The 13,336-nt window shown below is 39.0% G+C and overlaps 1 protein-coding gene across 2 annotated transcripts in view; it reads left to right on the top strand.

The window, feature by feature from the left end:
* Positions 1 to 13,097, top strand: part of Chst9 (carbohydrate sulfotransferase 9) — a 153,436-nt gene extending 140,339 nt beyond the window's left edge. For both annotated transcript variants that reach the window (XM_029546720.1, XM_029546721.1), the window contains one exon: positions 9,559 to 13,097. In XM_029546720.1, coding sequence (XP_029402580.1) covers positions 9,559 to 10,623 — 1,065 coding nt within the window. In that variant the 3' untranslated portion in view covers positions 10,624 to 13,097. The remainder of the gene's footprint in view (positions 1 to 9,558) is intronic.
* Positions 13,098 to 13,336: the final 239 nt, after the last annotated feature.

The raw sequence follows: 13,336 nt of genomic DNA, 5'->3' as shown, positions 1-13,336 counted from the left end.
ATATACTGAATATGTGAAATATCCTTCACTTTATCTTGTTGGTCTTTTTCTTGCTATATTCCTCTCTCTCTCTCTCTCTCTCTCTCTCTCTCTCTCTCTCTCATATGAGATAGAAGGAAAGAGTGCAACTGTCTGCATTCTTATTGCCTTTACAGGGCAAGTGTGGATGCATGATTGTACAAGTCTATCCCGATAATCTGTAAACTTAAAACCATCTCTTTGTGAAATGCGTCACTTTTCCTACAATAGTTAAAAGAACAATATAATGAGGACTGCTTAAGCTTGTTAGGAGAAGTTTATCTGCTTACATAGGCTAAGGTCATTCTTCAGTTCACGGAGTCTGGCAAAACCAAAGAGCAGTCCTCTTTCCCGTATAGACTAACTGGTGCTTTCCAGTATAGACTAACGTGCTTTTCTGTATAGACTAACTGGTGGTGTTCACACTGTGTCATAGACCTGCTCCTCATATTTTAATCTCACTCTGCTTCAAGAGAGAGGGGTGGGTTGGGAGTATTGAATCTCAAATAGATAATACTAGCAAATAACGTTCTAATTTCCACCCTTGAGTCTAGACATCTTCATACACCAGTTTGACGGGTCAGCTTGAATATCCCTCCTAGGGAAACAACAGTGTAGTTTCCGGTTTAACCCACTTCGATTTTTGAATCTTGGAGAGAGCTTAAGTTCACGAGTATCTTCTTGCTCCTCCAGCAACTGTTGGTGATTCTTCCCCATGACACATGCCGCCAGTGCATCTTATCCTTCCTTCCCATACTTGTCTTCAGTTATTTCTACCATTCTCTTTTCTTTTCTTCCTCTTTTCACTGATATATATGATTATATAATTTTGTGTGTGTGTGCACGCGCACGCACACACACACACACACACACACACACACACACACACACACATTTCAATGCAGTTCTCACCTGCTATGCAGGTGAGAGAGAAGGAAAGGGAAGGTGAGAAAATAGCAGAGAAAAAATATTTACATTGAAAATGCTTGTCACCTTGAAGTTGCTCAATAAGTAAAGATTCATTGACTAAGTCAATAAAAGTATGCAATATTTACAGAGAACAGACTTTATGTTAAGCAATCTCTGCCTTCATTTCCTGTAATCCAACCACCCAGCAAGCTAGGTGCCAGCCAGCCGTATTGTAGACACAAGGAAACTGAGGCTTAAAAACAGAATAGGCTAACCATGGTTACTCACCCAGAAACAACACAACACACAGCACTTCTGCCTGACTCTAAGATCTTCATTCCCAATGTTTGTATCTCTTTTAACAGCATTTTGTCTGATGCTTTCTATACACAAGTTTATTTCATGAATATTAAACAAAGAAGAGATTGTTCTATTTGTGGTAAGCTGAAAACAAGCCACACACAGTGAAATTCAAAATCTGGTTAAGCAACATCTCCAGCAGTCACTGTGTTCATTCAAGCAAGTTAGTTAAATTCTCTGTATCAGGTCCTACATCTATCAAGAGGGTAGATACCTGGGTTTCCTCTTCAGATTGACACCATGATTAAATCAACTAGCTCCTGTGTCATGCTACAAACTAGATAAGCAAAATAGCACTTGGGAGAGAAATGAACCAGATGACAGGAAACAGAAGTGATTTTGTATGACTTCTTCTAGATGCCCTATGTTGCCTCCAAACTAAAATTAATTTCTTCATGTTTTATAATTTTTACATGTTATTTCTTTGGTTATGTGTACACATGAATATAACACATGGTAAAGATCAGAGGACAACCTACAAGAGTTCTTTTTCTCCTTCCAGAGTCCCAGGGATCAAACTCGAGTCATCAGGCTTTGCAGCAAAGGTCCTTACCCACTGACCTCTCTGTCCTGCTCAGCTGCTCCTCTTTTCTGATTTTCTAGCATTGTTTTCTTCCTCTGTCACAATACAGGCTGCCATGCCTATAGTAATTTTTGGTTTTCTTTTCTATCTCTTCCTCCCCTCCTCTGGACTAAGGCTGCTCATGGACCAAGTCTGTTTTAGTAGATGTGCAGCCAACATAGCATCATCACCTGGTTCCTGCTTTGTCAGGAAACCTTTGCACAACGGATGGCTTAGGGTAAGATAGGAAGATAACTGAACTATGAGGACTCTCTAATCATACGCTTCGGAATTGCCCCATCCTCTGCTAGAAATTAGTGTACATTTCTCTTCTTGTTTAATCATATATTCAACTTCTGAAGCCTTGAAATCAAAATGTAAGAAAGAGGAGAAGCTAGAGTATGAAGAGGTGAGGCTCTGGTCTGCATCCCTCTAAAGAGCTGGCTCCCTTACATCCTACCCAGTCCTATCAGTTTCCTTATTGCCAACTATAGACATTTAAGTTTTCTTGTTGGTATGAAGAAATGTGACCACACCCAGGTCTAAAATCAAGATAAGTCACCAAATATACCATTGAATTAAGTGACTTAAAAGCTAAGTGATATGAAAGGGAGGAGATGGCCATCTGGTTATGAATTAGTACTCTCAACACCATCTTTCTTCATTGACCATCAAGCCTTTCTCTTGAACATAACTGTTGCACAGTATCTAAGACACTCTCAAAATGGTGCCACAAGCACAGGTTTGTATGGAGCTGAAAGACATATATTTACCACAAGTGCTAAATATCAGTTTTATAAGAACCAAATCAGAACTAGAGACAGGAATGGCTCAATGGATAAAAACAGCTACTGCAGAATCCTGAGGATCTGAGCTCAAATCTCAAGTATGCACTTTAAAAATTGGGTATGGCCGCTCACTGTGTAAGCCCACAATTCACAGGGCAGAGGCAGGTGGGTTACTAGAGCTTGCTGGCCACCAGCCACATACGATCTTCAGTGAGACCTGTCTCCGAGGGAAAGGAGGAGCGCAGTGGAGCAAAGTATCCTACAGTCTCCTCTAATCTCTGCAAGCATCTGGGTGTACACCAGTACACTCATACATGTGTGCATACATCTCTCTCTCTCTCTCTCTCTCTCTCTCTCTCTCTCTCTCTCACACACACACACACACACACACACACACACATTAAAATGAACAAACAAACAAAAAATCCATAGCATTTCTAAGAAAATGAAACAAATGAACCATCCCAAAGTTAGTCATAGTCCTGTCACTTACTATATGCTAGGCACTTTTTTACAAGTAGTCTGTCTATGTTAACACAGTTAATACTCTCCACCTGGGACAGAGTTATCACTGTTATTTCTGTTCTTTAGACAGGAGTGTCCCAGGAAAGAGAAGAAGCCTAACCATGGTCCCAGGCAAGGTGCTATGCTCCGTCTTCTGTAGAACACCTGTCTTTGTGCAGAGATGCCGGAAATTCTAATGTGTCCTTAAGGCTTAACAGTTGGGCCAAGTCATATAGTTGCCTATGGACTGCATTTTGTGATGTTACATCTCAGCCTTGAGAGTGGGATGGGAGATAACACTACAAATGCTTCTAATTCCAAATCTGATATAAACTTGAACCATGATGTTATCTGACACATTTAGTACAATACAAGAGTCTTGAGTCTTTTGAAGAACTTAAGTGAGAAAAGAAAATATTTGCCAGCTAACCCACTTATTTGCAGTCCAGCACGGACACTCTTACACATTGACTCTTTTCTAGGTGGAGTTCTCTTGTAGTGACTGTTCTAGGTTCTCCCCACCTGTATTTACAATAGGAACAGGAAGTCTCTATGCCAGAGGAAAAAATGGGCTTGTGAATTGTCTGTTCTACAAAGCTATGTGTTATGTAAAGTATCTATTTTTGAAATTCTACTCTTTATTTATTTAAATACATCTGTTTATCTCTTTAAAAGTCTACGTTATTTTTTGTTTTGTGTATGTGTTTGAGTACCTCCATGTGTGCCTGTGCACCAGATGAGTGTCTGGTACCTACAGAGAGCACCAAAAGATATTTGATCCCTTGAACTAGATTTGAAGATGGTTGTAAGCTGTCATGTAGATACCAGGAACTAAACCTGGATTCTCTGCAAGAACAAGTACTGCTAACCACCAAGGCATCTTTGCAGCTCAGCAATGCTATTTTTTTTTCACTTGCAAAATGGATATGAAAAATTACGCATGGTAGAATGTATTGGGGGTATAGCACACAGTGGAAACTTAGGCACTGTTGCGTCCCTATCAGTACTTCAATGCCCACAAACTCAATTAGCATGTTCCACACTCAGCAGCTCGCAGATGTATTGCCAGGATTTTTCCAGCTCCCACAGAGGCACCTCAAACTCAAGAAATCTGAATTGAAGGTAATGAGAACTCACATTTGTGGCTTTATGTAATAGATATATATCAATTTCTCTTCAGAGAAGTGGCAATCATTTTTATATCTTTTACCCCAGCTCCCAGGTTTGCCCAAATAAGTCCATTTTTTTTTTTTTGCTTCTTAACTCACTAGCTTATCTCTACTAGACTGCACCCCTTGAATCTTAGGACTTGAGAGATGGGTCAGTGGTTAACTGCACATGATGCTCTTGCATAAGACCCAGGTTCAGTTCCCAGCATAAGAAGGTTGTTGTACCAGCAGGCATCTGCAATCCTAAAGATAGCACAATAGGAGACAGAGACAGGTGGACTACTGGATGTTCATGGGCCAGGTAGCTTGGTCTACTGAAAGACTGTTTTAAAGAAAAGTGGAATATTCCTGAGGATCAACACCCAAAGTTTTCCCCTGAGCTCCACAGGAGTATCCTGCAAATCACATGCGCTCACAGGTATGAAGGCACACACACAGGGAAATTAAAAAGACAATCCCCACTATGTAAACTGTAAAATACAGTCCATTTGCTAGGCTCAAGCTGTCCCAGGCCATTTACATGAACTCAAGCCTTCTCAGTTCAGTTCTGTTTGTTCAAATCCTGCCTGCTAGTTCCTCTCACCTGAAGGTAGGCCTCGGGTGGACTCTCAGATTCAGCACACACATTCCTTCACACCCCAGACGCTTCATCTGTTTGCTTCCCAGTCTTCATCTCATCAGAGCTATTGATTGTGTTATTTGCAAACTTTGCTCCACCCCTTTCCTCAAATTCCTTCAGATATGTTAAACACTGTTTTCACTGCTAATCAAATGTCTGATGAATCCTTTCATTGTAGCAACTATAACACATTTTCTTAAACCATTCATTTTCAACCTAATTAAACTTTGGCTTCCTCAAGTGGCCACAGATTTTTATCCATTTCATGGTTGGCATTTAGTATGCTCCTGATGTTTGCAAAGCTTCCAATGATTCTGATGGGAGGAGAGAAGCATTGTTCCCAGAGGAGGGGTCCTTCATTTACTGACCTTGGGAAAAAATAAGGATGAAATTTTCAAATTCAGTGTGAAGTTAACCCTCCAGAATTTTTACTAATTCACTTATTTGAATATTTGTTATTATATGTAGTAACATATCTTTTATATAAGTTTACAATGTCAATTCATGGAAGATATTTATGATGAAATATAGCCACTGTTTACAGCTACTCTGTGGTTGAAAGAACATCTCCAATTTAGACAAGTCAAATAGTATAGACTGATTGCTAACAGCAGTTTTGAAGACAGTGGAGCCCTTACTAGAGGTTAGAGTGGTTTTCATGAAGAAGCTAAGGTTGTTGTATTAATCTAGAAGAGCTTGGATGTCCGAGAAAGAGGGGTATGATGGAGGAGATACCAAAGTAAGGAGGAAGGAGAGTACAAGGAAAAGTCAGTGTGAAGAGAAATGTAAAGGGCAGTAAGGAAGTAGCCGGGCTGAGGCAATCTACAGATCCACCTGAGGATCAGAGCTTTAGATTGTATCTAGCAAAGCCAGTCCAAGCTCTCTGGACAAGAAAGCTTGTAAAAGCTCGAGAAAGAAAGTATTTGTTGAGGAATAATTTGGTAGCCACTTGCAGCAGGTCTAGTGGGGAAGACACTACAGAGAACCCATTGAACAAGCAATAAGTCACCGGCTACAAAGTAAATCACGTGATTGATAGGTGTACAAAAAGAGGAAATCCATTTTAAAAGATGCAGACATGATGTAAAATAGTCACTTTATGATTGTTAAAAACACTCTCAGATCCTATGAATGCGTGAGCATAAAGCAACAGGACCATTTAAAAAATCGGAAAGAACTTGGGAGGAACAATGTAGCTTTGTAAGGGTTTGCTTTAAAGACAATACAAAGGAAGAACAGACTTAAGATTTCATTCTTTTCTTATTCCTGTTATGGCATTGTTATGGAGATGGAGTTGGGAAATCATCTATATAGGCCTCAGATGTAGCTTGCTATTGACTTTAATATTAGTATTAGATTAATATATATTACCATTTCATATTTATGTCCTTCAGTCCTAAAAATCTTTTTGTAGAATGGGAAGAAATCAGGTCTGGGTGGAATGGTAAGGGGGAGCGCCACCAATCCCTGACAATGGTTTTTTAGAGTAAATATTAATGACATGAATGGTTCTGGACAGGGTCTGAAGTTAGGCAAGGGACTCGAGTGGTGTTCTTGCCATCACTTTAGAGAGTGAACTCTTTTTCTACACCTCAATCTGATCAGAGTAGGAGCAATTGTCTGACATGGAGAGAAAAATCTATCAGTAGTGAGAAGTTTAACCCTCAGCACATGGTAAGCCTTCCCCTCCTGTTGACCCAGTCACCTGAAAGCTGCTTGGTGAACATTCACTTCCAACAAAGAAGAGCATATAAACAGGAAACATTGTACCTGTCCCCCTCACAGACTGATGTAGCATCTGACCTTACATTTGAGTTCTGTCTCTTCTTTAAATTGTTCAATTCTACCACAGAACATTCTTCCCCAGTAGGAGAGAAAATTTTCAGACCTTGTTCTTTATTTTCTGAATTCCCTTTGTTACTGAAGCTGTGTGGTTGCCAAATGTCACCACTGCCTATGGAACTCCAGGAGAGCTCTGCTGATTATGGTTGGGAGCCTCAGCCACAGAGACCCTACTTCACCGTGTCTACAGTAAAGCCTGAGGACTCAGAATGCTGAGAAACCCTACTGATGCTCCAAAGTGTCTCTGGACAATCTGATTTCAGAGGCACGCACCCACCACAGCACAAATGGCTCTTCCTAAAACTGTCTGGTTTCCTTTGCTACCAATTTGTTTGAGCACAGATTTTCAGTGCCTTACAAGGAGGATCAGTTGATTATTTCTCTAAGCTAACCTATACCTTTTGATGAACAATATGTTTCTTTTTTATAACACTGTAAGATAATTGTTTGGAAATCATCATTAAGTCATCACCATATTTACTAACTTAGTAATTATCTCTTGACTAAACCACAGGCCTATGTGGGTGGGATGGGATGAAAAGAGAACCCATAGAAGTAAGTCAAATAATTTTACATGGTTATTAGCACTGTGGAGAAAAAGAGTAAAGTTCAGTGAGAGGACCACCAGGAGTAAGGCTTTGAAGGGGTGACTAGGAAAACTGTCATTACAGAGGGATTGAGAATTAAATGATGAAGAACCAGCTATGTCACCTGCCAGAAGCCTCAGAATGTAGTCAAAGTTACCAAAGTATTGCACAATGGCAAACAGCAATGATCTGTATAGTTAGGCAATGGTGGTCTGAGAAATAATGAGGTGGCTCAAGCATGCTTCATGCATATGAATTAGAGAAGTATTCTATTGAAGATGGGGTGGTTAAGTTGCTGAGTTCACTGCATGTCCGTCGCTATGTATAGTTCTAAGAACAGAGTTAAAGTTGCAACCTCCAAATTAGGAACTAGAGTCTTCAAGACACGAATCAGAGACCAGTGGCAAGAGAAAGATGAGGAAACTCCACAGAGCACATTTCACAGGAGCAGAGGACTCTCTGGGTGCTACTCTGGAAACAGAGTGGATGACAGGGGAATAGACCTCAAGGAGCACTTGGATCCAAACAGTGGAATTTTATTTACTTGAGACGTGAAGTGATCAGAAAAGGGGGTTCTAGTAATAAAAAATATAAGAAATAAACACTCTAGAATTCCCTGAAGCAGGGAGGGGAATTTGATGACTACAGAGAAGGTCTAGAGGGCACAGCAGACACTGATTTGGAGGGGTTTGGGGGTGGGTATTTATGAGACAAAATTGTAACTGATTGGGTTGCATACGGAGGCACACAAATCTAAGCATGGATAGTGATGAACAACTGAGGGAGCTTGAAATTCATTTTACCATGGAGATAAAACTGTGTTACCTCCTTTACTGAAGTAACAATAGTTATAACTTTAATTATAGATAATAATAATTTATTTATAGTGATAATAGAGGCATTAGTAATCATGGCAGCTTGTTATGGTCCTATGTGAAGTATTTCTCATGCACATCTGCCAATAACTCTTTGATCTTTCAAACCTACAGAAAAGTCATATATATTTGATGACAACTTTATGGGCCATAAATCATTGATCAGAACAAAGAAGGATTTGGGGCTTTGAAGAATCCTAGCAGTCTCTGGATAAGACAGCAGATAAATAGCTTTAGAGTTGAGAACTCAACTAGATAGCTTAACAATTCAGATAATACAAGGCAGTTCTTTTATGAGGCTACACAACCTGGTTTATGGTGATTGGAAATTATTCACAAACTCCTCTTGGCTATCTTATATTTAAGTTGGTGAAGGCCCACTATACCTATCTTTTCCAAGTCTGAGTCAAGCCTGCTGTCTTTTCAGCACCCTCCAATAGCTTCTTAGCTTTCTCAGAGTAAACGTCAATGTCCTTAGGAGTAAACGTCAATGTCCTTAGGAGTAAACGTCAATGTCCTTAGGAGTTTTGTTATTATTAGAGATAGCAGGTATAAATCCCAGCTTCTATGGCTTCTCTTTCCCAGCCAAGTCAAGAGTTGTAGGAAGGAAATAATAAAATGATAGCCTCTTGGGAAGTGGGCTAGTGAAGCAAAAGGAAAATAACCTCATCTTCTCTTGATACAATATTATACATGAGAATATCAAAGATATTCTGGATTCTTAACTCTGTCTTCAAGTAGGGAAGATGGACAATTCCATACATGAAGGAAGTTATGTGATATTGTGACTTTAATTCTCACATTATCATGATAAATAAATTGAAAATAAAATATTTTTCAAGTGAACAAATAAATATATCACACTTGGTAAATGCTGATGAAATGCTAATGATTGCTAAGCTTTGGTAATTAGTCTTATAATAATTTTCAGTTACAAATTATGAATTTGAAGTATTCTACTGTCTAAATATAGCTCTGGATTGCATGTCCATTCAGTACTTCTACTTGGAAATAGCAGATTTATTGATGCCTCAGGAATTACTAAGACATGAAATGATTGAGGTCTATTTCATTGCATTACAGGCAAAATCAAGGCAAAACCTCCTAACCTCTATCTTGTAGATGCTATATTTTTGTTTTCTATCATTAGTTTTTCTGTGAAAAATCTTACTACAAAATGTATATTCAGCATACCTTGCAGAATTGTCTCTGCTGGCTTGTACTCTGAGTGCTCTTCTCTGTAATATGTGAAAACAAAGATGCTAAGTTCCTTATCCACACACTTGTGAATGTGCATCAAACATGTCTTCTTCCTATTTTAACAGAACTCTGAGGTTCACATGCCTGAAGATCTGAAGAAGAAAAGGGGAAATCTGCTCAACCTAGGGAGACCAACAAGGGTTTTCAGGAAGAGCAGCCATTCACAAAGGGAGAACAGAGCTTACGGACCAACTGAAACACATCAAGGAGCTAAAATTCAAGTTTTTCAGAAACCCATCCAGATGGACTGGCCACTGGTCACTCAGCCCTTAAACAAAAGTTTGGTCCAAGGCACCAAATGGAAGAAAGCAGATGCAACCCAAGAGAAGCGTAGGATCCTCCTTCATGAGTTTTGTAAGAAATATGGTAGAGTAAATGATTCCAAATCCAACCTTTTTCATATAGTATCTAGGATATATGTAGAAGACAAACACAAAATCCTGTACTGTGAAGTACCAAAAGCTGGCTGCTCTAATTGGAAAAGAATTCTGATGGTCCTAAATGGATTGGCTTCCTCTGCGTACAATATCTCCCATGATACTGTGCACTATGGGAAACATCTGAAAACACTGGATAGCTTTGACTTAAAAGGAGTGCACATGCGTTTGAATACCTATACCAAAGCTGTGTTTGTTAGAGATCCCATGGAAAGATTGGTCTCCGCATTTAGGGATAAATTTGAGCATCCCAATAGTTACTACCATCCCGTGTTTGGGAAGGCGATTATCAAGAAATATCGGCCAAATGCCTCTGCAGAAGCATTAAATAATGGATCTGGAGTCAAATTCAAAGAATTCGCCCACTATTTGCTAGATGCTCATCGTCCAGTAGGAATGGACATTCACTGGGAAAGAGTCAGCAAGCTGTGTCATCCGTGCTTGATCAACTATGACTTTGTAGGGAAGTTTGAGACATTAGGAGAAGATGCCAATTACTTTCTACAGTTGATTGGTGCTCCAAAAGAGTTGACATTTCCAAACTTTAAGGATAGGCACTCCTCTGATGAAAGAACCAACGCCCACGTGGTAAGGCAGTATCTAAAGGACCTGAGCCCGGCCGAAAGACAGCTCATCTACGACTTCTATCACTTGGACTATTTGATGTTTAATTACACAACTCCACATTTGTAATTTGTATTCATTTTCTGAAGCCCTACATAGTTTTAATGATGATGGCCTCAAATCAGCTCCTGTAATTATCCTACAGTTCTCTGTATGGAGGAAATTTAGCTAAGTGAAGTTGTCTTGATTGAATGAAGACTTTTTTTTTAACCAAAGAGTATGACAGCAATTAGCACAAAGTTATTGAAAAATCATCTCAAGGAGACATGTAAACAACCTGATGTGCTTTTAAATGTTGGGAAAGAGCTGTTTTGGCATTGTAGCTTATACTGTGGAAGCAATAACCTAGCCAGATGTTACATTAACCAAGAGAGCCTCTTGCATGTAAAATAAAAGGTCAAAATAGTGAGAATTGTGCATTCAAATCCTGGCAACCATCATCTGACATGCATGAAGCCATGCTTAGCAGTTTGTGTCATTTGCAGCAAATGATTGGATGGTTTTCTTATACCCTGAATTCTCCTGTCCTGTGATGATAAATCCATTTTTAAACATTTGGGCATAAGCATTTTACTATTGATCTGGAAGCATTCTATGACTTACAATATGAAAACAGAGCAAACAAACAGATGAATCTGTGGCTTTTTAAAAATTTAACAGTCAGTAAAAATGTACAACATACTAAGATCAAAACAACAAAAGCCACCTTTCTCTTCCAGGAAAAAACTTCAGGGGGATTGATTTTTCTTGGTTTTGAGCCCTCCATGAAGAGACAAAATGAGCCCAACCAAGCAGGTCCTCATTTCTAAACATCATCAGATAGAAATGTGCTCTTGATTCTGCTTTAATTGGGAAAGGGGCAATTGTTTCAGGATGGAATAATCATCAAAACCAAAAGTTGCCGTTCTGAATATAGACCTCTAGCAATAACAAAGTTTTATAAGAATATTATTTGAATCAAAGCACCATGTGCGTAGCTTTCTATGTGGAATACACTCTAAGAATAGCTTTTGTTTGCAGTCTAATTATTCAGCTTGGGAATGACTTTTTAAGAACTAATATACCACTTCAAAGACAGGTTATGTTCTAGAGAATCAACATAACAAGAGCCCCTAGAAATGTTTTTAATAGGCTTATGAATAAGCAAATTAAGGTATTTTCTTCTTAAGTTTAAATACTCTATACTAACAAAGTCAAATACCATTGCATTCAAATATTAAATCAAAGTCTTTGGAAAATAGGACCATGTGTCACCCTTATGAAAAGTTGTAATGTACTTTGGAAAATTTTTCCAAGGGATCTTAAATTTAAAGACACGTTCAGATGAGAAGTGCCTTTTAATTAGTTAACTATTGCCCTGACTTAAGCAAACCACATGTCAATCAAATCCTGTCGAAATGCCTATCTCAAATATTTCTCTTCCTAAGCTATCGTATTTGATCAGTAAATATTCAGCTATGTCTTGCAAAGAAAGCCATGTCTTAATATTTGAATATTAATAGACCAAGGTTCTTATAGTCATACGTGTCTCCTTTTGATTTTCCATTTCATGGCTGAGTATTCATGAACTGCTTCACTCTGTGCACACGCCCGCCTTATCTCCTCCATAGCTCACAGGAGCGGGCAAACTGCAGTGAGCCAAGTCATCAAAGTATTAAACTTTCCACCCCACCCTTTGACTACTTTTCCATCCCATTTCCTTATGCCTCTAGACCATACTTGTAAGCTGAGTAATCTAAATTATATAAATTAAAATGTTGCTGTACTGGAGAGAGTGGATTCCTTATAACTTAGAGACCTTGAAATTATCTTTTTCTGGAGAGAGAAAAGATAAACATTACAGAGACCTGAAAAGTTTATTCTTGTACCACACAGAGCTCATTTTATTCAGAACCTGCTACAAAGGCTGTTTCTCAAAGGCATTCCTAAATGGAAATAAGAGACAATTGTAACAGCAAAATATATATTTTTAAAAGCCCCTCACTTTCACAGCTCAGGAAAAAATGAAACTGTTCTGCCTCTCGTATTACCATTTCTCATACCCTGAGGGAGGAGACGTTTATGTACCCTATTTTAATAGGCACAAATCTTAGGCAGAGGAGAGTGAGAGAGAAGGGCAAAGCACAGTATTCACTGCAGTAGTCATCCGGGAGCTTTGCTGTGAGACGACCTCGCCTTACCTGTGACTTTAGCTACCCGGCCTCTTCAACCACGGTATAAAAATATTAAGTGGAAACTTTCAGAAATAAGCAACTCAGAAGTTTTAAATTGTGCAACATCCTAAGGTGAAATTCCTTGCTTCCTTCTATTTCACCTGAACCAGAATCAGCCCTGTAACTTATGTATCCGTGTGGTTGATGTGACCTGCCTGGTGGTAGCCATTGCATTTCTCAAACTGACTTCCACAGGATCACAGAGTTTGTGCTTAAGTGCCTTTGTGTAATAAATAGTCTAAGGCTACATCGCAGTGCCTGTATCATTGATCTCATGTCGTCCCATCAGGCAAGCATTCCTGTCTGGAATTCCTATTAAGATATCAAGTTGACAATGAATCTTAAACCACAGATATTAAACCTGGAAGCCACCAATACATAAGCATAATTGATGTGATTGCCCCCAAAGACTGCCACAATCTTTAACAGAATGTGTCAGTACAAAACACCCAATTTTCTGATTACTGCATATGTGTTTGGAAACACCCATTAAGTCAATGTAAATTTGAAGCCATGTGCTATCTTGCCTATTTCACAGACTATAAAATATTCCACAGCAATTCAAGGAC

Source organism: Mus pahari, chromosome 15, assembly GCF_900095145.1.
Source record: "Mus pahari chromosome 15, PAHARI_EIJ_v1.1, whole genome shotgun sequence".
NCBI lineage: Eukaryota > Metazoa > Chordata > Mammalia > Rodentia > Muridae > Mus > Mus pahari.
This window is presented reverse-complemented; position numbering and strand designations above follow the sequence as displayed.